Consider the following 25196-nt stretch of genomic DNA (forward strand, 5'->3'; position numbering starts at 1 on the left):
TCTCATGGATATCCGAAGCTTTTTGGGATTAGCCGGATATTACCGAAGATTTATCCAAGGCTTTTCTTTGATAGCTACTCCATTGACAACTTTGACCCATAAAGGAGTTACTTATACTTGGAATGAGAAGCACGGGGAAGCATTCAAGAAGCTAAAGAAGAAGTTGTGTGAAGCACCAATTCTTTCTTTACCTGGAGGAGTTGAAGACTTCGCAGCTTATAGCGATGCATCTGGAGTTGGGTTAGGTTGTGTTCTGACCTAAAGGGATATAGTGATAGCATATGCATCGAGACAATTGAAATAACATGAAAAGAACTACCTCACTCAAGATTTGGAGTTGGCAGCGGTAGGATTAACCCTAAAGATATGGAGGCATTATCTTTATGGCACAAAGTGAAAACTTTTCGCTAATCATAAGAGTCTTCAGTATCTCTTTAATCAAAAGGAATTAAACATGAGAAAACGGCGTTGGCTAGAGTTGCTTAAGGATTACGACTTTGAAATACTTTACCACCCTGTTAAAGCAAATGTTGTAGTTGATGCTTTAAGTCGAAAGGTGATCCTTGAAAGGAAAATGCCAAGATCATTAAGAACTGAAGTTGTCTCAACGATTGTGGAAAGCATCAAGAAAGCTTAGGAAGAAGCTTTAGAGAAAAATGACCGAAAGGAAGAACGTTTGGGCAAAACGTTAGTGTTCGATATAAACGGTCAATCCAAGATAGGATTTGGGTACTTAAGATGGGAGGAATAAGAGTTATTTTGATGGAAGAAGCTCACAATACCATGTACTCGATTCATCCCGGCAGCACGAAAATGTATAAGGATTTGAAACCCTACTACTGGTGGCCGATGATGAAGCTCGATGTTGCAAAGTATGTGGCTGAGTGTGTGAGATGTGTGAGGGTTAAGGCACAACATCAGAAACCCTATGGGAGTTTAGAACATTTACTTGTACCCATGGGTAAATGGGAAGACATCACCATGGATTTTGTGACTAAACTGCCCAGAACGAAGAGCGGTCACCACATGATTTGGGTAGTCGTTGATCGGTTTACTAAAAGTGCACATTTCATAGCAACCAATGAAAAATGGTCTATGGATAAACTTGCAAACGCTTACATGAAGGAGATAGTAAGACTTCACGGTGTTCCTTTACCGATTGTGTCAGATCGTGATTGTCGTTTCACTTCAAGGTTTTGGAGAAGTCTACAAGAGGAATTGGGTACGAAGTTGTGTCTAAGTACAACCTACCATTCGCAAACCAATGGTCAGAGAGAACGAACGATTCAAACATTGGATGATATGCTAAGAGCATGTACCCTAGAATTCCAAGGTAACTAGGATGAACATTTACCTCTGGTAGAAGTTTCCTACAATAATAGTTTCCACTCGAGCATCAAGATGGCACCTTATCAAGCTTTGTATGGACAAAAGTGTCGAACGCCGTCATGTTGGATTGAAGCTTGGGAAAAGTTGTTTATGGGACCCGAGATAGTTCATCAGACTGCTGAAAAGCTGAAAGTGATTAGGGAAAGGATGTTAGCAGCTCAGGATCGCCAAAAGAGCTATGTTGATAAGAAAATACAACTAATGACATTCGAAGTTGAAGATTCGGTTTTACTTAAAGTCTCACCATGGAAGGGAGTTATAAGATTTGGTAAAAGAGGAAAGTTGAGTCCAAGGTTTATTGGATTGTTTAAAGTTCTTCAGATAATTGGGAACCAAGGTTACAAGCTAGAACTACCAGAAGAACTAGATGGTATTCATAACACTTTCCACGTGTGTTATTTGAGGAAATGCACGGGAGAAGTTCCCGAAAAAATTCCAATTTCTAAGTTAAGAATGGATGAAAGCAAGAGGCTAATTGAAGAACCAGAGGCAATCGTTGACCGTAAGACTAAGAAGTTGCGACGCAAGATGGTCGATTTAGTGCTTGTGCGATGGAAACATACGAATGGGCCAAATCTCACCTGGGAAACGGAAAGTGACATGATGAGTCGCTATCCACATTTGTTTGCTGATGTATGATTCTAGGGACAGAATCATCCTAAGGGGGAGAGAACTGTAATGCTCATGTTTCTAGGCTAAGCATTAATGATGATGTAATAGTCTAGGTCAACCATTAATGATGATGTGAATTTATGTATCTTATATTTAATTATGATGATATAATAAATTGAGGATAAAAATAAAACGTTAGATAAAACAGATATCTATGAAGAAAGTTGCAGTGGTCGTAACAAGGATTCCGGAGATATAAAGAACGCCGAAATCCGAGTTATAACGAATAAGTTATGACCTGTCGAAGTTTCACGATAGAACCGACACGACGCTGTGTGACGTAAAGAGTGATTTTACGATAAAGTGTTTTTTAGCCTTAGCGATCTAAATGAAAGTCGTAGTATACGTTAAACCGAGAGCGTGCATAAAAAGAATGTCAAAATTTGACTTCGTATGAGGAAGTTATGAATTTTCTAAGATTTGGCATAACGGTATGCAACCCGAAATTCGAAACATAGATCGAGCGATTTTTAGCCGACACAACCTAAACGAGAATCAAAGATCTCGCCGATAGTAGTTCAACGGTAAAAACACAGACAAAAACGAACGTTGGATGAAGAAGTTATGAATTTTTAACGGACTTTTCCTGTCCTGGCCTGTTAAAACTATAACTTTAAAAATAAAGTCAAAGTTTGCCAACGGAGTCTAAACGAAAGTTATAGAGCACGGTCTCACCTACGCGTTGATATATAGAACGTCGAAAACGAAGCCCATATGCGAAAATTATAAATTTTTTAAGTTTGAAAAATAAAATTTGGGGGAGTACGCCCAGCGTACTCGTGTACACGGTCCAAAGTCGGCCACGTCCCCCTACTCCTTCGCATGGTGGACGCGTGTATGTAGCTTGCATGCGTCTGAAGCTCAGAATCCAATCAGGCTCCACGTTTTCCCCTATGCCCAGCGTACGAGAGTATGCCCAGCGAAAAGTCGAACAAAGTAGTACGCTCCGCGTACCAAAAAGTTACGCCCAACATAATGAGGGGCTTCGGCCACCTATAAAAGGGGTGCGAGGCTGCCCGAATTATTTAAAAAAAATTCATCCTTTCACCCTTATACTCTCTTTTAAGCTACACTAAAACCCCCCAAACCTAGGGTACCATCCTAGCACCAGAAGAAAGCCCTAGAGAGCCCGAAGTCTCCGAGAAAAAGAGTTTTTTGAGTCGAAACTCTGCCCGCATAAAGCCTAGTTTTTGTGCAAACCTCCTGGTTTCATCGAAAAATATTGTTTTAAGGAACGAAGTGTTGTCCAATCACCATCTTATCAAGTGAGTGTATAGTCACTTTCATCTTACACATAGATATAAAGTATTTTATATAAAATATGTGTTATGTGTGTGTGTGTGTGTATATATATATATATATATATATATATATATCGTTTGTTTATTTGAGATGGATGTTAAATGAATGTTTTATACATGTTTTGAATGATTTAAATTATATATGTATTTTTATCTACAAATATGTTGGGCAATACATGGGTAGATGAAATAGTTGATGTGTGATGAAATAAAATGATGAGATGCCTTGAAGTTGTCGATGTTCCAGTCATTTAGCGGAGTATAGAAGACGACCACGGACCTTTCTAGACAGTCCAGTGGAATGCTAGCAGACCCGTAACATGTAAGTGTTTGTGAACGATGTGTTCACCGGTGTATTCCATCCCCTCATGGTTGCCTTACAGACATATATGGCTGAGGAATCCCCTTAGTAGTATTGTCCATCCCGATGATGATCCTTAGGCTAGGTCTCTTATGATAGGTGTTAAGGGACGTAAAGTGAGGATAACGGGAATGGGTAATTAGGGTTATTGTTGGTTGATGAAATTAATAAATTTATTTATTGTGGGTTGAAAACCCTATATGCTAGCCAGGCTCTCAAGTCCGACACACTCAGCTTTCTGTATTACAAGTAGTGGAACAAGAGCATAGTTTGATGATGACGAGAGATTTTGGATTATAGGCTAGTAGATGTAAATAAATGTTGTACGACCTATACTGTATTGTTTATGCTTTTGGTCTGTATCGATGTTGACATCCCGAGTTTTGTAATGAAATGAAAAATACATTTCTTTAAGAAATGTTTTGATAAATTTTTATCATATTTTGTTTTGGGAAAAAATTCTACATCACTTTTATTTGAAAGATTACTCTGATTTTATTATAAAAGCATAAACGAAATCGGTCTTTTCTGGCCGTGAAAATGGGGATGTCACACCCTATAACCGTCTATTCAGTTTTCTTTTTCTTTAAAGAAGTTACAGTGTGTAACTACATATTTTCGAGTTCTGAAATTCAAGGGTTTCGATGACTTTTCAAGTTTTGCAGTTTGATCTTTTTCGAGTACAACTATGATCATCATGTGGGTAGACCCATATACAAACTGAATCGAAAAATCGAAGCTGCATATTGAACATAAGTCAGAAAAAAAATCATAAATTGAATCTAAACAAACGAAAAACATACTCGAATATGGAACAAACCCATAACTTGTTCTTGTGTTCATCGTGTGTGTATAACCTAGAAAAGCCCTAAACCAATGGGTTTCTTTTTCATAAAAAACCCAAAATCAAATCTTAATCGATGGTTTCCTTATTAAAAACCTTAAATGGATGGGTTCTCCATATGCGTGTTTGTATGGGAGAAGAACAATGAAGCTCGAAATCTGAAATGAAGCTCCAAAAGAAGCTCTAAATATGAAATGAACTCCATAAAAGCTTGATTTTGAAAACTTTTAGGGATTTTTTGTTCTTGTTCGAAATATGAAATGAAAATTTAAAATCTAAAAGGAATCTTGAAATTTGAAGTTCGAAATTTGTTTGTGTTCATATTTCAAATCTTAGAACTCCACAGAATTCTGAAAAAAGTGTATCATTCAATAACGCCATTCATCGAAAAAATGATGTTTGGCTGGAGAAATTGACTGGAAAACCATATTTGGCCGGAAAAGACAACTGAAATCAGCAAAATTCACTATACACGGTGTATCACATGGTTCTTGGTACGTATTCTGTTACTAAATCTTCAATTATTTTTGCATTTTTGGCCTTGGACTCGGCGAGTCGAAGGACTGACTCGCCAAGTAGAAGCGGGATGAGACGCGGAGTTTAAGTTGCGGACTCGGTGAGTAGCCGCTGTCTGGACAAAAACCCTAATCCATGGGTTTGCACCCTATTTAAACGACCTTATGCAGCCTCCATCCCCCCCCCCCCCTTTATGCTCCCAAACACTTGTCATAGCAAACCCTAGCCATTCTTGAGAAAATCTAAGGCTTTTGAGTGATTCTTATGAGTTTTGACCTCAAGGAAGAAGGAAGAGCATAGAAGGATCAAGAGGAGACTGAAGGATTCGATTTTGGTTCATCATTTGCAGTCTACAGAAGGTATAAAGTCTGAACCTTGCTCATTCATTTTTAAGATCCCTCTTTGAGGTGATTTAGGGCTTTTATAAGCCATTTTTGGTGGCCAACCATGTTTGCAAACATGGTTGGGGGTTTGAGCTTCGGGATCATGTCATTATTGGAGTCACAAGACAGATTTGGGTTGCTTTTGCACCCAAGGAAGGCCCCATGCAACAAAAGAACCATTTTAGAGCCTTTTAAGCTCAAAAGTCCCATGCATGCACGTAAAGTTTGTAACTTTACGTGCTAGATCGGGTTTAGGGGCTTGGATCTATCTTTTGGTCAAGTGTTGTACATCAGGAATCGAAGTTTTAAGGAGGGGATGTGACCGACTCGGCGAGTCCAAGGGTTCTGTCCCATATCAGTGAGGGTCAAAAGGACCTGATGAGTGTGGAAAGGTTTTAGAGAGTCCCGGGGAGTGACCCAACGTTCTGAATTAAGCAAATTGTTCTGGAAATTCATGGTACTCGGCGAGTGCATGAACTGACTCGGCGAGTCCAACGCAATCTTCATTGAACTCGACGAGTTGTTCATCAACTCGGCGAGTCGAGGACAGAACGTGTTCATCGGATGAAGATTAACTCGACGAGTTGTTCATATAACTCGACGAGTCAAGGGCAGGACCTGAGTATCAGTTGATGATGAACTCGACGATTTGTTCATACAACTCGGCGAGTCGAATGAGGATTCAGTCGATGTTCATTTAGAAGGAAAACTCGTCGAGTCATCGCCTAACTCGACGAGTAGAGACGGGTTTGAGGTCTAATGGAAGGATAAGGACTCGGCGAGTTGGCCAGCCAACTCGGCGAGTCAGGTCATCTAGAAGTGACTTTGACTTTGACTTGGTCAGGGGGTAAAATGTTCATTTTACCCTAAGAGTAGATGTCAGTTTCTGACTAAGTGTTTTGTGGGAATTTTAGTCGGAGGATTTCTAGAGCAGCAGCAGCAGCAGTCAGAGGATTCCCGCACAGTTCAGCAGCTACTACGAGGTGAGTTACCTTCCAGTAGCGGTGGGTCTACGACCACAATGCCGACCCACCAGTAGGGATCGTATGCTAGGTGTGTGTCTTTGTGATATTCATCTGTGTTGTTACTACCTTATATGATATATGCTAGCGTGATATGGTATGTGATAGTGATAGAGTTCGGTTGTTAGGACTGAAGGGTAGTTAGGCACCCCAGATATGCCTAACAGTATGTTATGACATGTTTAGCTGCTAGCATGATATGTTACATGAGATAGAGGTGGTAGGAGGGGGAAGAGTCCCCGAGATTCGGTTGTTAGGACCGAAGGGTAGTCAGCACCCCAGAATGGCTCGACATGGGTAGGTCAGCGCCCCAGAATGGCTTGACACGTGAAGGACGACACCCCAGAATGGCCGCATGGATAGGTCGGCACCCCAAAATGGCCGTACCGGGTAGGTCGGGCACCCCAGAAATGCCTGACAGTATATATGTGTTATGATTGTATGGTATGTGGTACGATGGGGGAACTCACTAAGCTTCGTGCTTACAGTTTTCAGTTTTTGTTTCAGGTACCTCTTCAGCGAAGGGGAAGGAGTTGGCGCGGTAGCGTCACATCATACACACACTTATTGGTTTTCCGCATTATGAGATGTTCTGGGATTGTACTCTGACATTATTATTATTTTCATGTTTTGGGATTTCAGACACGACATATGTTTTATGAAATGATATGATCGGATGATGTTTTACTACAAATGTTTTACAAACCACTTAATTTAAACGAAATTTTTGGACGTAAAAATTGGGTCGTTACACACGGTTATATAAGTATTTTTTTTTTGAACAGTTTCAAAAGCTCAAAGGTATATAGAACACAAAAATAAATTTTATGACTAAATGTGTATAAAAGCTGAAACTAATTACCCTTACAAGTGATTATCCCTTCTCTCGATTTCATAAAAGCCCTTTATCACCCTCACTAAAAAAAAAAAAAAAAAAATTAGTTTTTGTGGCTTAATGCAATAACAAAAGAAGGATGGCCTTTTTTAAAAGGGAGAATTTCATATATATCCTTCTTAAACATCAAAATATCATATTTACCCATCTTAATTTCTAAATATCATATTTGCCCTTCATAAAATTTCTAAATATCATATTTACCCTTCATAAAATTTCAAAATATCATATATATATATATATATATATATATATATATATATATATATATATATATATCCTTTTTTAACATCAAAATATCATATATGCCCTTCTTAAATATCAAAATATCATATATGTATTTTTTAAACATCAAAATATCAATGATAATATCTAAAATATCATCTATCTACAACATGATAATAATCAATAACAACAAAAACTAAACAATCAAAATACACATTTTATAGAGAGGGTTGAAGATGAATTTTTTCGTTTGTCAAGAGGGAGACATTCAAACAATTTAGAAGTTCACATTCCATTATCATAGACGTAAGGATAATATGGTTAAAATTTTCAATTATTATAATAATTCTAAGGTATAAAAATGATTATAAAATATTAAAAACATTATAAAAAATGATTTGGGCAAATATGATATTTTGTAAATTTACGAAGGATAAATATGATATTGAGAAATTAAGCTAGGCAAATATGATATTTTGAAGATTAAGAGGGGCAAATTCTCCCTTTTTAAAATATGGGAAAAACATGTGGACTTCTCTTTGGTAAGGTGGCTTTGCAAATTGCGTCGGAAGGTCGAACGTAATCAAAGTTGTATCCGTTCGTCGTTAACAACGAGGTGGAAGGTAAAGAAATCATCGATCGCTCCCCAAAACCCAATAACTGCTCTTCTCCTCCTCCTGAAATCCCCATAAGTCGATTCTTACTTCGGAACCCTAAAAATTCAATCATTTTTATCGTATAATGGAGTGTGCTTCGAAGATTTCACCATATGCGAGCTTATCTGTTCCTCTTCCGTCTTCCGTACATCTTCATGGGAAATCCATTTGTTTTGCTGATAAACCAACACGCCGTTTCTTTCTCAAGATGAAAGCTACCTCAGACAATGGTGCAGCTCATCCCTCTCCTTCGCAGATTGTTAGTATTCTTTACTTCGATAAACAAAAGAATTGTGAATTGATGAAGCATTTTGTAGAGGAAATCAAAATTATTATCCAGATACAGTCCTTGTTATAAGATCAATCCAGCTAGCACTTTAGTCCTACTTAACATTAAAACCCTAGAAATTCTGAATTTTTTATGTTACCTATTCAATTAATTGCTTGCATAATCTGGTTAAAGTAATTGAAACATGAGAGTTTATGTGAATTGGGTGTAAAAATTAGCTGATGGTGATGGATATTTGATCTGCAGTCTTCATCGAATGCAGTAGGGAATATGCACAGAAGATTAAGCAGTCTTGAGTCCCTTTTCTGTTATGATAAATCTGTTCCAGAGGAGATAATTGAGAAACCAGTTGGGTTGTCAGTAGATGAAAAGAAGATTGGGAATAAAAGGCGTTGTGATGGTTGTGAAGCCAAGGGTGCTGTTCTTTGTGCCACTTGCACTGGATCTGGACTATATGTTGACTCTATAATGGAGAGTCAGGGCATCATTGTCAAAGTTCGATGCCTAGGTAACCAAACCCCTTGTTAAATTTGTTACTGGATCTCATATATAATATGTGTATATATGGGAGACAATTTTAGACTCCACATATATCTAACATGGTATCAGAGCAAATAGGGTGTGTATGTTTCATTTGCTGATTTTGTTGTTGCAGGTTGTGGAGGAACCGGTAACATCATGTGTTCTGAATGTGGTGGCCGTGGGCATCGTGGCGTCTCCTAAAGACATTTGGAAGCAACCATAATTTGATTTTGTAATTTCTTGTAACTTTGCTTTTTTTTTTTTTTTCAATTTTGAATTTTAAGATATCATACATTTAACATTTTGATTTATAGCCTAAAGTTGTTTCTCATAGTAATGGTTTTTCTATGTGCCAACGTACTTCTCTATATTTGTTTATTACAGCATCATTCTTTAGTTTCATCCTATTGCACCATTGTACTTTTTTTTTTCATTCAACCATCGTACTTGTATCTTTTTTTTTAATCAGAGACTTCATACGTTGAAAAATCTAGTCAATTATAGCTCTGAAAGTTGCTTTATATTTGGATTACATTGGTTTAGTTGTATAGATTTTTCCAAGTATGATGTATAGCCTAATAGGAAGAAATGAATGAACGAGGCTATTATAGACAAAACCATAAAAATATGTTGTACTACCTTTTCATTTGTTGTTTCAAGCATACGTTGTGGATTGGGCATAACCTTGTGTCATTTCCATGCCTGAACTCATCATCAGTGAAAACATTCTCTAATACAATCACAACAAGCAAAGAGTTACAATTCTTAACAACCAAGTATATAATCTTAAAGATACAACTATCATATATTGTAATTAGGTAATACTCATAATAGTTGTAGAATATTTATGTATTTTACCTAAAACTTTGCATCTCAAATTCTGTACCCATTTGTACAAAATATATAACCAAATCTCGTGCCACCTATCGACACATACAACTATACATTGTCTTTTCTTAAGGCCCCGTTCAATTGTTAACCTAGAATGCATATCATGAAATGTGGCAAGGTCCTCGTTGTTTTAAAACTGCAAATACTATTCAATATGTTTTGTTGTGGATTTGGTCCATGTTGAAATAAAAAAAAAAATAATAATAAATAAAAAAAAGGTTATTTCTTACAATTTCTTTAATATTTAATAATTTTAATTTTTTTTTGAACGACAAATGCATTAAAGACTAACAAGAGGCTAGCACAAAAAAGATTTACAAATTACAAGTGCATAAAAGAGAAATACACCAATTAAACCACGAGATAGAATTAAACTTGGATCTATTCTTAACCCAATTGAAAGCAAGGATTTGAATATCATCTGTCGTTTTGAGATGCGAACATCTCTTCTTCTTAAAAACAAAGTCATTGCGAGTTCTCCATATACTCCACAACACCGAGTATATTAACATCAGCCTGAGCTTCAGTCTCTTCTTATTAATGCCTAAGGAAATCAAAACAGTTTTTTTAAGCTCATCATAATTATTGGGAATGCAAGGCAGTAAGCCACTCCAATTACTAAACCAAGACCATATCTTCTTTGAGAACGAGCACTGTGTAAAAATATGCTTAACCGATTCCTCTATTTCCCCACAGAAGTGACAAGTAACAAAATTCATTTTTCCACAAGCTTGCAAGCCACCGGAATTCTATTGCAAAGCACCCTCCAAACAAAACAATTCACTTTAATTGGAACCCATTTCACCCAATGAAATCCCCCATATGATTATGGATATCCAAATTATTATCCATTAAATCTCTAAGAGATTTAACAGAGAAAATGTTGGACTCTCCAGCTTTCCACTCCCATGAATCTGTCTTTCTAGATAAAGTTGTATATGTCACCATACTTGTCATCTTTTCCAACTCAACCGACTCCCTACCACTTCTCGGACATCTCTTCCACATGCCTTGAAAAACAACACCGTCGCCAATATTAATCCTATCTGAGACCTTACAATTCTTTTCACTTTCAATCTTATACAACTCCGAGAATTCCATTCTTAAAATTATATCACCGCATCATTTATCTTTCCAAAAATGGGTATGTTTCCCATCTCCTAATTTCCTACAAAACAAATCATCAAGACCAATATTACATTCATCAAGCTCCCATTTTATCTGATAAATTTTCAGCCAAGGCCCCGGTATCCCACATCTTGCAAAAGCCATCCCATCAATTCCTCTAGTATTATGCAATGCCCTAATACAAGAGGACCAAAGCGAATTTTGCTCCACTCTAAATCTCCACCACCATTTTGCTAGTAGTGCAATGTTCATCGATCTAAGATCACCAACACCAAATCCACCCAACTTTTTTGGTCGAGTAATTGTCTCCCAAGCAACCCAATGGATCTTCTTACAATTCTCAACACCTCCCCAAAGAAATCTCCTTCTAATGCCTTTCCAAAACTGCAATAACTTTCTTAGGAGCTTTAAAAAGAGCAAAATAGAAAAGAGGAAGACTACCCAAGACGGATTTGACAAGAGTAAGTCTACCTCCAAACGAAAGATTTTTAGCCTTCCATATTGACAACTTATTCTTGAACTTCTCTATAATCGGATTCCAACTTTTAACAAGGTTCATATTGGCGCCAATAGGAAGACCAAGATATTTAAAGGGAAAGCAACCGGGCTCACAATGCAAAATACTAGCTAGACGATCAATGTCCAAATTATCAACCCCAATACCAAAAACTTTGCTCTTTCCGAGATTAACTTTAAGACCTGAGGCAAGATGAAAACATCTAAGTATCCTATTTAAGTTGATAAAATTGAGCTCAGACCACTCCCCCACAATCATAACGTCATCCGCATACATAAGATGCGACAAAATAGGACCATTATTAGGCAACGAAATACCTCGAAAGATAAGATGATCACAAGCATCCTTTAAACAAACACTTAGGCCTTCCATGGCTATGATAAAAATAAAACGAAAGAGAGGATCACCTTGTCTAACACCTCTCCTAATCTCAAACTCCTTTGTGGGCGAACCATTTACCAAGATAGAAGCTTTTCCGGATAATAAACACCCTCTAATCCAACTCCTCCATTTGGCTCCAAAATTCATTTGCTCCAGGAGAGAATCCAAATAATTCCAATTAAGAGAATCAAACGCTTTAACAAAATCAACTTTAAAAAAAATAACAACTTGCTTCTTTTTCTTTTTAGCCCACGAAAACAACTCATTTATAACGAGTGGGCCATCCAAAATACTTCTTCCTTCCACATAAGCCGATTGTTCTAATCCAATTATCTTTTTCATAATCATTTTTAGCCTCGTCGCAAGAATTTTAAAGATAATCTTATACATGCAACCAATTAGATTAACCGGCCTATAATCACTGAGAACCAACGGATCCGACTTTTTAGTAATCAAAGATATGAACAAAGCATTACAACCATTGCTTATCCTCCCCATGACCTCAAACTCCTTCACAAAATTTACAATGTCCTCTTTTAGAACTTCCCAATATTCCTTTAGGAATTTGAATGTAAATCCGTCCGGACCCGACGCTTTATCATTCCCACAGCTCCAAATCGCCTTCTTGATTTCCTCTGTTGAAAACGACCTCTAAATCCTCTCTATCATTGCTTGAAATTTTCTTAAATCTGTTATTAATAATCTTCGGTCTCACCGTGATCTTCTCATCAAACTTTGAAGAATAAAATTTCCAGACCTCATTCATAATCTTCATCGAATCCGTTCCCCCCCCCCCCCCCCCCCCCCAATATTGAGCCCACTTATGTTATTTCTTTTAATATTTCCATTTATTATGCCTTGAAAGAACCTGCTATTTTCATCTCGTCAACATCCCATCTTATTTTGGCCTTTTGTTTTAAGTCAAGCCTCTTAATATCATCAATTTCATTAATTCTTTGCAACCATTTTTTCGCATTTCCCTCTCTAGTGAAGACAGAGGCCGAGTTCCCGCCTGTAATTCCAGCCAATCTACTTTCTTAGTCAAATTCGACATCTCCTCATTTTCTTTTAATCTCAAACTATTACGCCACAACTTAATATCACCTTTAAGCCTTTGCAATTTTTTAAGCAACTTAAGATCATATCTCCTATTTTCTAAATTTTTTTCCCAAGATATACGAACCACATCCGATAATCCGTCAAGTAATAACCACGAATTAAAAAATCTAAAAGGAATTGGCCCGAAATCCAAATAATCACTAATCAAAACAATAGGGCAATGATCTGAATGAAGTCTTGGAAGAGCCGTAACCGCAACAGAGGTCCAAGTTTCAAGGAATAAATCATTCACCAAAAACCGATCAATTTTGCTTAAGCTCTTTCCACCAGGACTCATCCAAGTAAATTTCCTGCCTCACATATTGAACTCCACAAGCTCACAATCTCTTATAAAAGAATTAAATTCTTCCATTGAAGAATTACACACCAACATGGAAAACCTGTCTTGTCTTCTTTACAACGCACCTCATTGAAATCTTCCATGAAGAGCCAAATACCATCTCTAACATTCTTCAACTCTTTTAACTCATTCCAAAGACACAATCTTTCCTCCCTATCAATTGGAGCATAGACATTTACCACATTTACTTTCTCCTGTATACCACACCAAATACCAGACAACAATATAAAATAATCTCCCTTGACAACATCAGAGACCATAAAAATCAAAGGATTCCAAATACAAAATACCCCCCCCCCCCCCCCCCCCCCCCGATCTTCCACAGGAATCAACAGCCTCCCAACCATAAGTAGAGTTATCCCAAAACTGCTCAAGATCAACAGAACTAACCTTCATTTGTGTTTCCTGACAACCAATAAAGTGTTAGATTTGGGGTATAGTAAGGCTTGGAATTCTGAGAATTGTGTAAACCACTTTCAAATTAAAGCATTTGGGTGGTACTCCCAAAATTCTTTAATCGGATAAAACTCAGAGAGACAAGAATTTGGAATGCTTTGATGATTATTTCGTTTGTACCAGAAAATGAGACCAAAATCGAATTTATGATCTTTGTCTGAAAACTGTCATATGACAGTTTCAAACTGTCATAAACTGTAAAAACCGACATAAAACGGAAGTTTGGATAAGGGTCAAACAATGGTCAATTCTCTGAAAATATGTTTTTCTGATGCATTTTTTATATAGCAACATACCCTATATAGCTCGACCCCAGCCAGGGCCAAGGGGGCGCTGCCCCCGGACCCCCGTTCGTTTAGGGGCTTCGCCCCTAAATGACAGTGTACTTTGAAAACTTGATCAAACTTAAACAAGTGTGTACTCCACACCTTCCTTACTTGTTTAATATTTATCAAGATCACCTTTGGTCAACAAAGTAACCCCTTTACACTTAAATAATATTGATGACAACAAATCACCAACATAAAGTTTAATTCATACCTCCTTTTCAAATCCCTCACCCACTCCTGCTTACGAACTACACCAGCCCCCCTCAAATTTAAGGACATACAATTCATTATGCTACAATTCTAACACCTTCTCCTTCAATAATAGTCTTCAAGCTATCTTCCGACCCTTTTAATTGAAAGCCAACCAATCTTCCAACATCTATCGTCTTCTCCACTTCCATCGAGATAGAATCCCCGGAGGTAATTGACTCCGAGCTGCCTACTGGAATATCCAATGTCACACCTTTTTTTGAATGAAGTTCCTTTGCTTTGCATTTTTTGTGAGCTGCGTCTCTAATTATGTCTTTGAATTTCATAGAAGCCATTGCCTTTTTATCTTTATGAACACGAGAATGAGTGAAGGAGTATTCACTGTCTGCCTCCTTATTTAAATCCGGAATCATTTGGACCCCAGACTCCTCCTGTCTAAGCCCGCTAACATTATCATGCCATCTAATTAACATTATCATTAAACTGAACAATATTATTACCCAGGCCAATACCACTCAAAAAACCATTTTGAGTACTTGGGTTGCCTTTACTCTGGACTTCCACATCCACCTCAGGTGTATCCGATATCCCATTTGTACTAGCATTTGACAAATCACATATTCTTTGAATCTTGGAACTACCATCGCCGTTAATGTCATTATTTTTAAAGTTTTCCATCGACTCCTCGACAACCGTGCCCTGGAATCCAGATTTTTCTCCAATCATCCGATCTGGACGCACCTCTGACTCATCTTCCAACGACTTACCATCACCCCTCTCAAACTCCAACCTTTTATAAACATGATCCTTAGCAAACGAGTATCCATTTTCAAAATCGTCTGCTTCTGATTCCACTAATTCACCTTCTTCAACCTCATAGTCAGAATTCATATCATCTTCAATGTCACATGCCGGTGGTTTCCAATCTCCATCCTCTTGCACCTTAATTTTAAACGACATATTTCTCCAATAAACATTCATCCATTGATCGATACATTCATCTTGATAAGTGGATAAGATGCATACTCTACAAGAAGACAAATTCATTGCATCTTTGGGACACTGTTGAGGTATAAGTACCCTTCCAAACTTACCAGCAATAATGGTAAAAACATTTGAATCCCAGAGCTGTACAGGAACACCAGATATCTTCAACCAAATAATTCTCTGCATATGATAACCGGAATTATCCCACTTTTTTATCCAAGCAAACCACATGCTCCATATATCCCTTTGATCCCTGTGAAATGCTTCTGCTACCATATGATAACCGGAATTATCCCACCCCACGCCAACCCCTCTCTCCCTGCTTTGCTACATGACGCCATAGAAATCCCAAATCAGATTTCTTCAGACCTCATCTGATAGCATGTATCCTCTCCAGCGTGGAGTTGACGTGGGCTCCACCATCGGAGCCACCATATACGGCGTCAGGTGGTATATGAAGTCATAAGGTGGTATATGAAGTCATGTGAAGGTTTTTTGTAATTCGTTATCCTCTTTCTTGATCAAGAACACAAGAACCCATGTTTGAATTTTAAAATTAGGTGTCTTCTTAAACATATATCAACATGTTGTTTTTGTTAATCTTTTTTCCATAAATCAAATGATCATCATTCATCATGATTTGCATATCTGAGTTTTTAATCTGGATGTAGACACACAAACACTCAAATGATTTGTAGAAAATCAAAAATCCAGAAACGATATGTATGTTAATTGTATTCTTGAGTTCCAAAGCAAGATTGGTTGGTGATAAGAGGGGTTGTGATGGTGTGTATGTGTGTGTCCATCGACTCTTTTCAAATTGTGTGTGTTTATCGACTTGAGTTCCATACCAAAATGGGTGGTTTGTGGGGAGAGGCGATCACCCATGTTAAAGTGAAAGAAAGTAAGATGAGTAAAGTCAACAAGTTGTATAAAAATTATGGAGTAAAACCGAAAGAAAATGAACTTTGGATAAAACAATATAAACTTTGCAAAAATAAGGATTTTCCTTTGAGTTTCATTTAAAAATAAGGAAATCAGAAGAAAAAAGACAAAAGTACACAAACGGTCCCTGTGGTTAGCTGAAAATCGTCACTTTGGTCCAAAAATGTATGGACTAGCATCGGAGTTCCAAAGTTTTCATTTTGTTGCGAGTTTGGTCCAATTTGTTTTGAATTTTTTAAAATGAAGATTTCGCCTTTTATATTTTCATTTTTTAATTATACATCAGACCTCCTAAACCTGCAAACATATCATTGGATCTCTGGCTCCGACGAAGGCCACTCGTCAGACCTCCTCTTTCTCTCACCATAACGTTGTCGCCACCGCCTACCATAGACCACCATCGTCTTCTTCGTTTGGGACAAAGAATAGCATCCTCGTCCATCTGTAAACCCTTGATCTTGATCTGATCTCTAATCTCGTCGCCTTAGTCCAGATCTGTAAAGTTCGCTTTGTCTGGAACGAGCCACAAACATCGCCTCCGTCTCCGTCGAGCCTTGTCTCTCTCCATCTTTCTTCGTCAGACCTAAAGGCCGACGTAGAGCAACGATTTGGCCAACTAAGGACAACGACTAGTTAGGGTTTTCAGATCCGACAAGTTAGGGTTTCAGACTAACGAGTATAGACGAGTTAGGGTTTCCCAAACAATGATCCTTCTTCTTCTTCATCGGAAACCCTTTGCCACCAATATCTGTGGCTTGAGTTCGTCTCTTTACTTTTCCGACGCCGGTGGTGGTGGTGGTATTTATAGATCTACACATGATGGCCGATCGACAAGGGTTTCTCACTCCCTCCCAAGCTCCCTTTCTCTCTCCCTCTCTCTATCTTCATTTGGAATAGCCACTCTTGGTTACAAGACAATAGGACTCAAACTTAAACTTGAAAATGTGAGAGGTGGAGGCGGCGAGCTACGGTGAAGAAGGTGACCGGTGGTGGTGGTGGTGGTGGTTACCGGAGGGAAAAAAGATGGGGGGGGGGGGTGAATGGATGATAACACACTTTTTTTTGTTTAATTTTAAATTAGAAATATAACAAAATTTAAAAAAATAGAAAATGAATTTAATGAGTAGGAAAATTGTAATTAAAAAAATTCAAAACAAACTAAAACTCATAAGAAAATAAAAACTTTAGACCTTTGACGTCGGTTAAATTTTTTTTGGATCAAAGTGATAATCTTCAATAAAATCCAAGTTAATTAGAAAGTTAAATGAAAAGTCATTGGCTAAAAAAAAAAACTATAAAAGTTGATTGATATAAACGTTTGATCCATGGTTTTTATGGAAACCGAACCAAACCCATCCATTTCAATCAAGTCGGTGTTAACGAAATTCGCTGATTTTGCGGTGTGCCCTGTTTCGAAGAAATAACATTTTAGGCTGACGTCCAGAAACGTGAAGTACATGTAAAGAAAGGATCGGAAGTCTCTGTTCCTTCTTCTGACGCTTCGCCTAGGGAGAGACAGGGAGGGAAAGAGAGAAAGGGTGTTCTTCGCCTCGTTTCTTACTCTTCACCTAACTCCCTCGATATAATTTCCCTGGAACTCGATTTGGGTTTCACCGATCCGCTTCTCTCCCTTCAAGGTAAGATCCATTCTTGATCATATCATCACCTGTTAATCGCATTAAATTGAAATTGATTTATCGTTAACTCGTCATGCCCGAATCATAATTTTGCTTTTGAGGAAAGACTATTTGGTCAATGATTAAGAACATATCAAAGTACACCTTCCGAAGTCGTATACTAATGTCAACCCTAGTGAATTGGTCGATGATTAATAACATATCAAGTACACCTTCCGAAGTCGTATACTTATGTCAACCCTAGTGAATTTTTACTTCGAAGTTCGTATGAATTGCTCTAGATCTTCAAGTAAAATATAATTGCTGGTGAATTTTCATCACAAATAGAAAGATTTTCTAATCAATTTGGGCATACAGTTCACAATCCATATCAAATTTGGATTTTGAGATATGTAGTTTGACTTCAGAAGTTAAAGATTATGAACCTAGTTCTACATTAGCTTCTGAGCATATAAAATTGAAACTTAAAATCGTGGTTTCATGATAAAATTGAACAGGCGTCAGACAGATTAAACATACTAGGACTAATGACATCACGAACGATAAGGAGACGACTCCATCATGGAGATGTCGGTGGTAAAAAACATGAGCATTTAATAGGTGCAGATTTGGATGACCTAAATGAACCTTTACTTGGGAATAACGATGACAACAAGGCTAAAGAATTACAGGTGCTTTCATGATTTCATCTTCCCAATTTCCTTTTCATCACAATATATAATATGATATTTATCATGGGTATCTAATCTTTGTTTTTTAGGTACAAACGTATGAAGATATTATGTATGATGAAAAAAGAAAAGAAAACCTCCACTGGGCATTTCTGTTCTCTAATATACTTTCAGAATGGGCACAATGGTTAGGTATGAGTTATTACTTGAAGAATCCTTTTTTTTCTAATGTTCAGTTTTAATTGATGAGAAAATTTCCATTTTGTTTCTTGTAGCAAGAGTTCTACTTGGATCCGGATCATTTATTGCAAGGATTTGGACTTTGCCTTCAACAACAGGAAGTGGCCCAACAAAGAAGTTTCTTCCACCATTACTTACTCCATTACAAGTATAAATAAAATCAATAAGAAAAAATACACAATGAAATATATCATGAAACAAGGAAAATACTGAATTCATTTGTTACTTTTCTTCTTCTCTTGGGTAGGAGGCAAGATTGAGAAGTCTGCAGAAAAGATTGGAAGTCCCTTTTGATGGTTCATGTTTGGAGCATCAAGTAAGTATCTTGTTTCTTGTTTTTGTTGAAAAAGGAGGCTCATTTATTGGTGGATATATGTGGATTTTTGTTTTTCTTAGAATTTGATAGAATAATTTGGGTGGCAGGATGCATTAAGACAATTATGGAGGTCAGCTTATCCAAATAGGGAACTCCCAGGGCTTAAATCAGAGGTATGGAAAGAGATGGGGTGGCAAGGATCTGATCCTTCTACAGACTTCAGGTAATATTAATAACATTGTTAAAGTCCATGTAACAAAAGTTTTATGCTTTAAATATTTTAATAAATAAATTTGAATGCTATTTTTGCAGGGGTGGAGGATTTATATCTCTAGAGAATCTTATCTTCTTTGCCAAGAAATATCCGGTTTGTTTCTTTACCTGAATATTTAGGCCATGTTTACTATGGAGTATTATTTACAGCATTTTACTTTGCAAAATTACTCAATTGTAACTGTGTCATATAAATATAAAGTGATTTTCATTGCTATAATTAGGTAGATTTTTAAGAAAGACACCAAATAAGTTGATTAAAGTTGCTATTTCATGCATTTAGCCTAAAAGTAAATGAGGTCAAAATTGTAAAAAGTTACGACACAAATGGTAAAAGTGTCTTTTCCCTCACTTTAGGAGGTGGTTTGTCGATTCGTAAACATACTATTCATAAAAAAATTTTCATTATATGAACATGAACAGGAAGCATTCCAGAACCTTCTAAACAAAAATGAAGGAGATAGATCTGAATGGGAGTATCCTTTTGCTGTAGCTGGCATCAATATTTCTTTCATGTTGGTGCAATTGTTGGAACTTCAATCAGGTACATAACATAATTAATATATCCAAAATTTGGTGTACCTTAATTTGCAAATTATGAATTATGATATATTTAAAAAGTTGACCCTCATTTTTGACTTTCTCTATTAAGTTGTATTAAGAGATTTATGATGATTTGCAGGAAAGCCAACATCTATGTCAGGGATACGGTTTTTGGAATTTCTGAGTAACGATGAGTTGGCATTTGATGAGCTGTACTGTGTTGCCTTTAAGCTCATGGATGCTCATTGGCTTGCCAAACGTGCTTCATATATGGAATTCAATGTGAGCAAATTTTTAATATTGTTTTTTTTTTTACTCAAAACTAAAATTGTTGCATTTTGCAGGAGGTTATGAAATCCACAAGAATGCAACTGGAGCGAGAACTGTCACTTGAAGATGTCACAAGTGTCAAAGATTTACCAGCGTATAATATGTTAAAACGATGAAATGTTAAGATTGCCCAGGTTGTAAAGTGATTTGAATTTCTCACAAAAGAGAAGGGGAATGTAAAGGCCAATTTTGTGGTCTCAAATTTGTACAAACGTAAATGCAAATGAATTTAAATCAGGACTTGTCTCTATGACTTTCATATATAACTGTTATTCTTCCAACCCACCCCTCATCTGAACCCTCAACCAAAGTTTGAGGGGCAACGAGGGTTGTTCACTAATTGGATAAAACCGAATTGTCCAATTGGACTATTTGGTTCCGATATTCGGATTTTTGGATTGGTTTTCAACAAAATCGAATTATTATTTTGGATTTCGAATTGGTTTTGGTTTATAAAATATGAACTGAATAATCTAAAAAACCGAATAATTATTTATTAATTTTGTAATTTATTTTTTCAAATAGGTTCAAAATGTTTCACGTGATAAAAAAAACATTAATATACATTTCCTCTCAAAAGTTTTCTATCTATAAAATATTTAACTATAATATATCTACTAAGTAGTTGTTTATAAACTTCAAATCACAACTAAATAATTTGTTTTCGTTTATTGTGTAAAGTTGGATAATATTATAATTATATATTGTTTTTAAAATATTTTGGTTTTTGAAAACCGAATTATAAAAACCAATCCAACAATCGGATCGGATTTGAATATAATTTGGACTATTAGGATCCATGTTTTGAGAACCGAAATCAATTTGAGTTCACTTGATTGGATTGGATCAAACGATCCATCCAAATGAACACCCCTAGCCAGGGGCAACAATTCAACACCTATAGAAAAGTTGTGAAAGTAAAGAATGAAAAACCACATCAAGATTTGACCTAAATGAACGACTTAAACCTGGATATTAGCGTTTCATTTTAACTTGGTGCAGAAAGAAGGATTTAAAAGAGGCTTTTCACCTAAGCATCTCGTATGTTTGAGTTTGCATGCTAACAATTCACAATCACGAACCATCTTAGTTAGTGCATCAGTCAATCAATTAGAGGTGGAAAAACTAAATTTTATTCAACTAGATAGAAATCCCACTAACAAAATCCCAAATACAACAAACAAAATCTCAAATCTCAATAGGAGGTTTTGGATTTAGAATTGGAATAGCATATCTGATTCATATCCCAAAGCTTCAAGATGACTAGCCATCGCCTTGTTCATTGGTGGTGGCCCACACCGTAAAATCTGTTCATACACAAAATATGATTTTATTTAGTTTTTGGTTTTTATTTTTTAACCACTGTTGAATAAATATTTGAAAGCATGTTTGAATGAAAGGAATAGAATAGGATACCTTGATATCAGATGCAGGTGCAGGTAAATGGTCTTGGATCATTTCCTTTGATACAAACCCAACGCCACCTGTCCATCCCTCTGGTGGCTACACAAGTACAAAACCAACCAGGCCCTTGCTTTTAATTTATATTTATATTTTATAATAAACCCAAAAATGAAAGATTCATTCTACATTTCAATTATTAGGGTTCAATTCAATGCAACAAACAGCAACCTACTTTCAATTCATTTCTTCATTATAGTTTTTTTTTTTTTAGTTTTGTTACTAATTAAAAGAATACTTACCTGATTCAATACATAGTAAACTTTGAAGCGGTCAGGGTAATTAGAAGTAAGTCCCTCCAGTTCTTCCTGTAAGTGGTAATTAATCCATCATCAAATTATTTAAATATAAGAAACTAAAACTATGTATATATAATTACTTGCCTTAAGAAGGATGTCATCAGATGTGACATTAGCATAGATGAGATACACTTTTGTCTTGTCTGAAGGGTTTTCAAGAACAGCCCTAGCAACCTAACATTATCAACACAAAATATATATTTATTTATTTATTTTTTTAAAATAAAGGACTTGATAAGGTTTAAAATAAATAAATAAACACCTGAAACATTGGAGTGATGCCAGATCCACCAGCAATCATTCCGAATGCTCTAACCTGACCTGGTTGATACCTAAAACGCCCCTGTAAAATGTAATTTACAATATTTTAAAGCTCAAGTCCAAAACAAATAAATAAACTTACTTACAAATTAGATTAGTTTCAATTCATCATTAAACATAAATTTATAGAAAAGAAAAAAATAGAAAGACATAGAAAAAGTATAAATGACTTGATTTACCTTAGGTCCCTTTACAGCCATATAGTCACCTTCACGCATCTCTCTGAAGTGATGGGACATCCTACCTTGTGGATACATCTACATTTACACATCACAATATGATGATTTATATGAAAACACAAAATGCATATATAACGTAAATGATAAGTGTAAAGTGTAAACAAATTTGTATAATATATTATGTACCTTAATAACAAGCTCAAAATATCCAACATCAGAATCCAAAGTGGTTGGAGTGTATGGTTTAATAACCTCTTCACCTTGTCCATCTGTACCCCTAAAGGATCAAATACAAAACAAGCAAATTGATTAGTAAAAAAAAGAAACATTCCTTTATGTATATGCATTTTGAGATCAAAATTTAAATGTTTAATAGCAGAAAAAGCAATGTACTTTCATTGATTTGTTTATTATAGCATCCTACTATTGTTCTTTCTTTTTCAGCATTGTACTATGAAAACTCTACACTGATAGATTTGGGTAGATTTTAAAAACAAAATCCCTTAAAAAAAAAAGAACTGAAAGCATAATTCTGTAACAGAAAGAAATGAAAGTTATAAAACACAAATAAACAAAAGTAAATTGTGTTTCTTGCATTCAGCCAAGATTATTCCCATGTACCATAATTAATTTCTGGAGAATTGTAGAATTTCATGTCAATTTTGGTGAAAATTTGAAATGGAGAAACCAGTTTGCTATCAATACCTGCAACTAATATGCTGTCCAATAGGAAGTCCCAAGACTGAAGTAGGTGTAGGAAGAGCAAATCTGAACTTGGCCACATTATGGCTAAGTTGTGTGCGCTTAACAAGCTTGAATTGCTTAAAATTTTCAGGATCTATGGACCCTGTTTGTTCACAACAACACATAAACTTATGATTTAGTCTTTCAGATAAACCAGATGGAACCCATGAGACAAAATGGAACTTGGAATAAAAATAATAAAATAAAGTGAGTTTATGGAGTATGATGAACCTTTGGTTTTCTTGGAGGAGAAAAGGATGAAAGCAACAAGGGTAACAATGACAACAGCAAAACCAATGCCAATTTGGATCTCAGGCGCTTGCAAGAACTCCATTGCTCAGCAATTAGGCAAAGAACCTAATGGGGGATCAATTTTAAAAAATATATCAGTATAAAAAAATAGGTTGTTGGGATGATAAATAGATGCTACTTGTAGCATCTTCAGATTTTCAAGTTTCGTTGATGAAACCAAAAGCATATTATCTATCATTACTTCTCCACAAGAACAATGTGTTTTTTGTTTTGCAATTTATTTTTACAAGTTTCTTTGAATGATAACATGACAACAAATCAATTTTATGTCACAAACACACAATGCAAACCACTTATTACCCTTGGATCCGAACCTTCTTTCTACCAGATCAAATTTATGCAGATTCTGTACTCTAACTTAACAAATGAAATGCAGAGATTTCAGATACATAATCGTGTGAAAACTTTATATGCATGTATATTTCATAAAGATGTAAACTCAAGTGTTAAACTATTAGTAATTTACGAAATCAAATCCACATTTTGGAAGAAGACACATCAGTTATCGCGTAAAAGGAAATCAGAAATCGTGTCGATTCCCTAAACCATTCACCTCCGAATAGAAGAATGTAATTAGTTGGAATACTAAAGGTGAGGATGCAGAAAACTGCTTTGATTCCGAATTAATATCCTAAATGTGCACATAGATCATGACGCTTTTTCGTAACAACTTCTGAATCAAAATCAACTTTCTTAAGCGTTGATACATCAAATCCAGTTATCAAATAATCCGACAGAAACCATAGAGGAGTAGCATTACCTCAAATTTCTCCACCAGTTAGTGATCCACAACCTGAAAGTAAACAAAAACAATAATAAGTTTTGAAACAGATCTGCGAAGAATCAGAACAGGTGGAAGAAGGACGTAACATACCAGAGGGTGTGGGAATGAAGTGGGGAGGAAAGAAGCCAGAAATAGAGTAGATGATGAATCCAAAGGGTCAATGATGGGGGGTTTTGGAGGAACTATAATATATGTATGTCACTCACCGTACCTACTACCCCACTAACACTACACCAAATGGTGCAATCGTCGCCCGTGGTTTTTGATCCCTAGCAGCCTTTTTTAGCAACAAAAAATAAATTAATTAAAAAAAAGGACCAATTAGTTGAAGTATTGAAGTGCCACCCACATTTGACCAAACTTTAATGTTTATTTATGGTTTCCACTTTACTCAACCAACCTTGATAAATGATTTTTTTTAAAGAAATTTACATAGATAGTCTAATTTTTTAGTAATTTAGTAAAAATTTGTAAAAAAAAAATAGGGTTGCCAAAAATAGCCAAGGAAACCATATACGCATGCATGTGGTTTCGTCAACTCGTCTACAAAATCATCATCTCACTTTCGATTTCATGTTATTTATAAAAAATTAAAAAAATTAAAAAAACATTTTGCACATTTTCGAGGACACGAAATCGCGATGTCATATAGTCATTTGTGTTTTTCTCTCAAGTGGTGTGAGGTTTCCTCTTAAGTGGTTTGGGGTT

The 25196-nt window shown here is 36.2% G+C and overlaps 3 protein-coding genes across 3 annotated transcripts; 2 read left to right on the forward strand and 1 right to left on the reverse strand.

Annotated features, from left to right (window-relative positions):
• Nucleotides 1-8129: 8129 nt before the first annotated feature.
• LOC145054927 (DnaJ/Hsp40 cysteine-rich domain superfamily protein) lies at nt 8130-9408 on the forward strand. Its single transcript, XM_079003192.1, has 3 exons — nt 8130-8523; nt 8800-9061; nt 9209-9408. Exons 1-3 carry the CDS (start codon nt 8350-8352, stop codon nt 9274-9276), a joined length of 504 nt encoding a protein of 167 aa, XP_078859318.1. The 5' UTR covers nt 8130-8349; the 3' UTR covers nt 9277-9408.
• An 8337-nt stretch (nt 9409-17745) lies between these two features.
• LOC145054928 (ELMO/CED-12 family protein) lies at nt 17746-20636 on the forward strand. Its single transcript, XM_079003193.1, has 10 exons — nt 17746-18015; nt 18513-18686; nt 18776-18878; nt 18962-19074; nt 19174-19242; nt 19350-19465; nt 19555-19609; nt 19939-20059; nt 20198-20340; nt 20403-20636. Exons 2-10 carry the CDS (start codon nt 18543-18545, stop codon nt 20502-20504), a joined length of 966 nt encoding a protein of 321 aa, XP_078859319.1. The 5' UTR covers nt 17746-18015; nt 18513-18542; the 3' UTR covers nt 20505-20636.
• An 862-nt stretch (nt 20637-21498) lies between these two features.
• On the reverse strand, nt 21499-24715 carry LOC145054929 (NADH--cytochrome b5 reductase 1-like). The gene is made up of 11 exons (XM_079003194.1): nt 24579-24715; nt 24465-24497; nt 23624-23749; nt 23354-23495; nt 22835-22925; nt 22649-22726; nt 22411-22491; nt 22233-22322; nt 22092-22157; nt 21805-21891; nt 21499-21695 (listed from the first exon to the last, which is right to left on the reverse strand). Exons 3-11 carry the CDS (start codon nt 23724-23726, stop codon nt 21603-21605), a joined length of 831 nt encoding a protein of 276 aa, XP_078859320.1. The 5' UTR covers nt 23727-23749; nt 24465-24497; nt 24579-24715; the 3' UTR covers nt 21499-21602.
• Nucleotides 24716-25196: the final 481 nt, after the last annotated feature.

This window comes from Lactuca serriola, chromosome 5 (assembly GCF_051521515.1).
Source record: "Lactuca serriola cultivar US96UC23 chromosome 5, Lser_US96UC23_V15, whole genome shotgun sequence".
Lineage (NCBI taxonomy): Eukaryota > Viridiplantae > Streptophyta > Magnoliopsida > Asterales > Asteraceae > Lactuca > Lactuca serriola.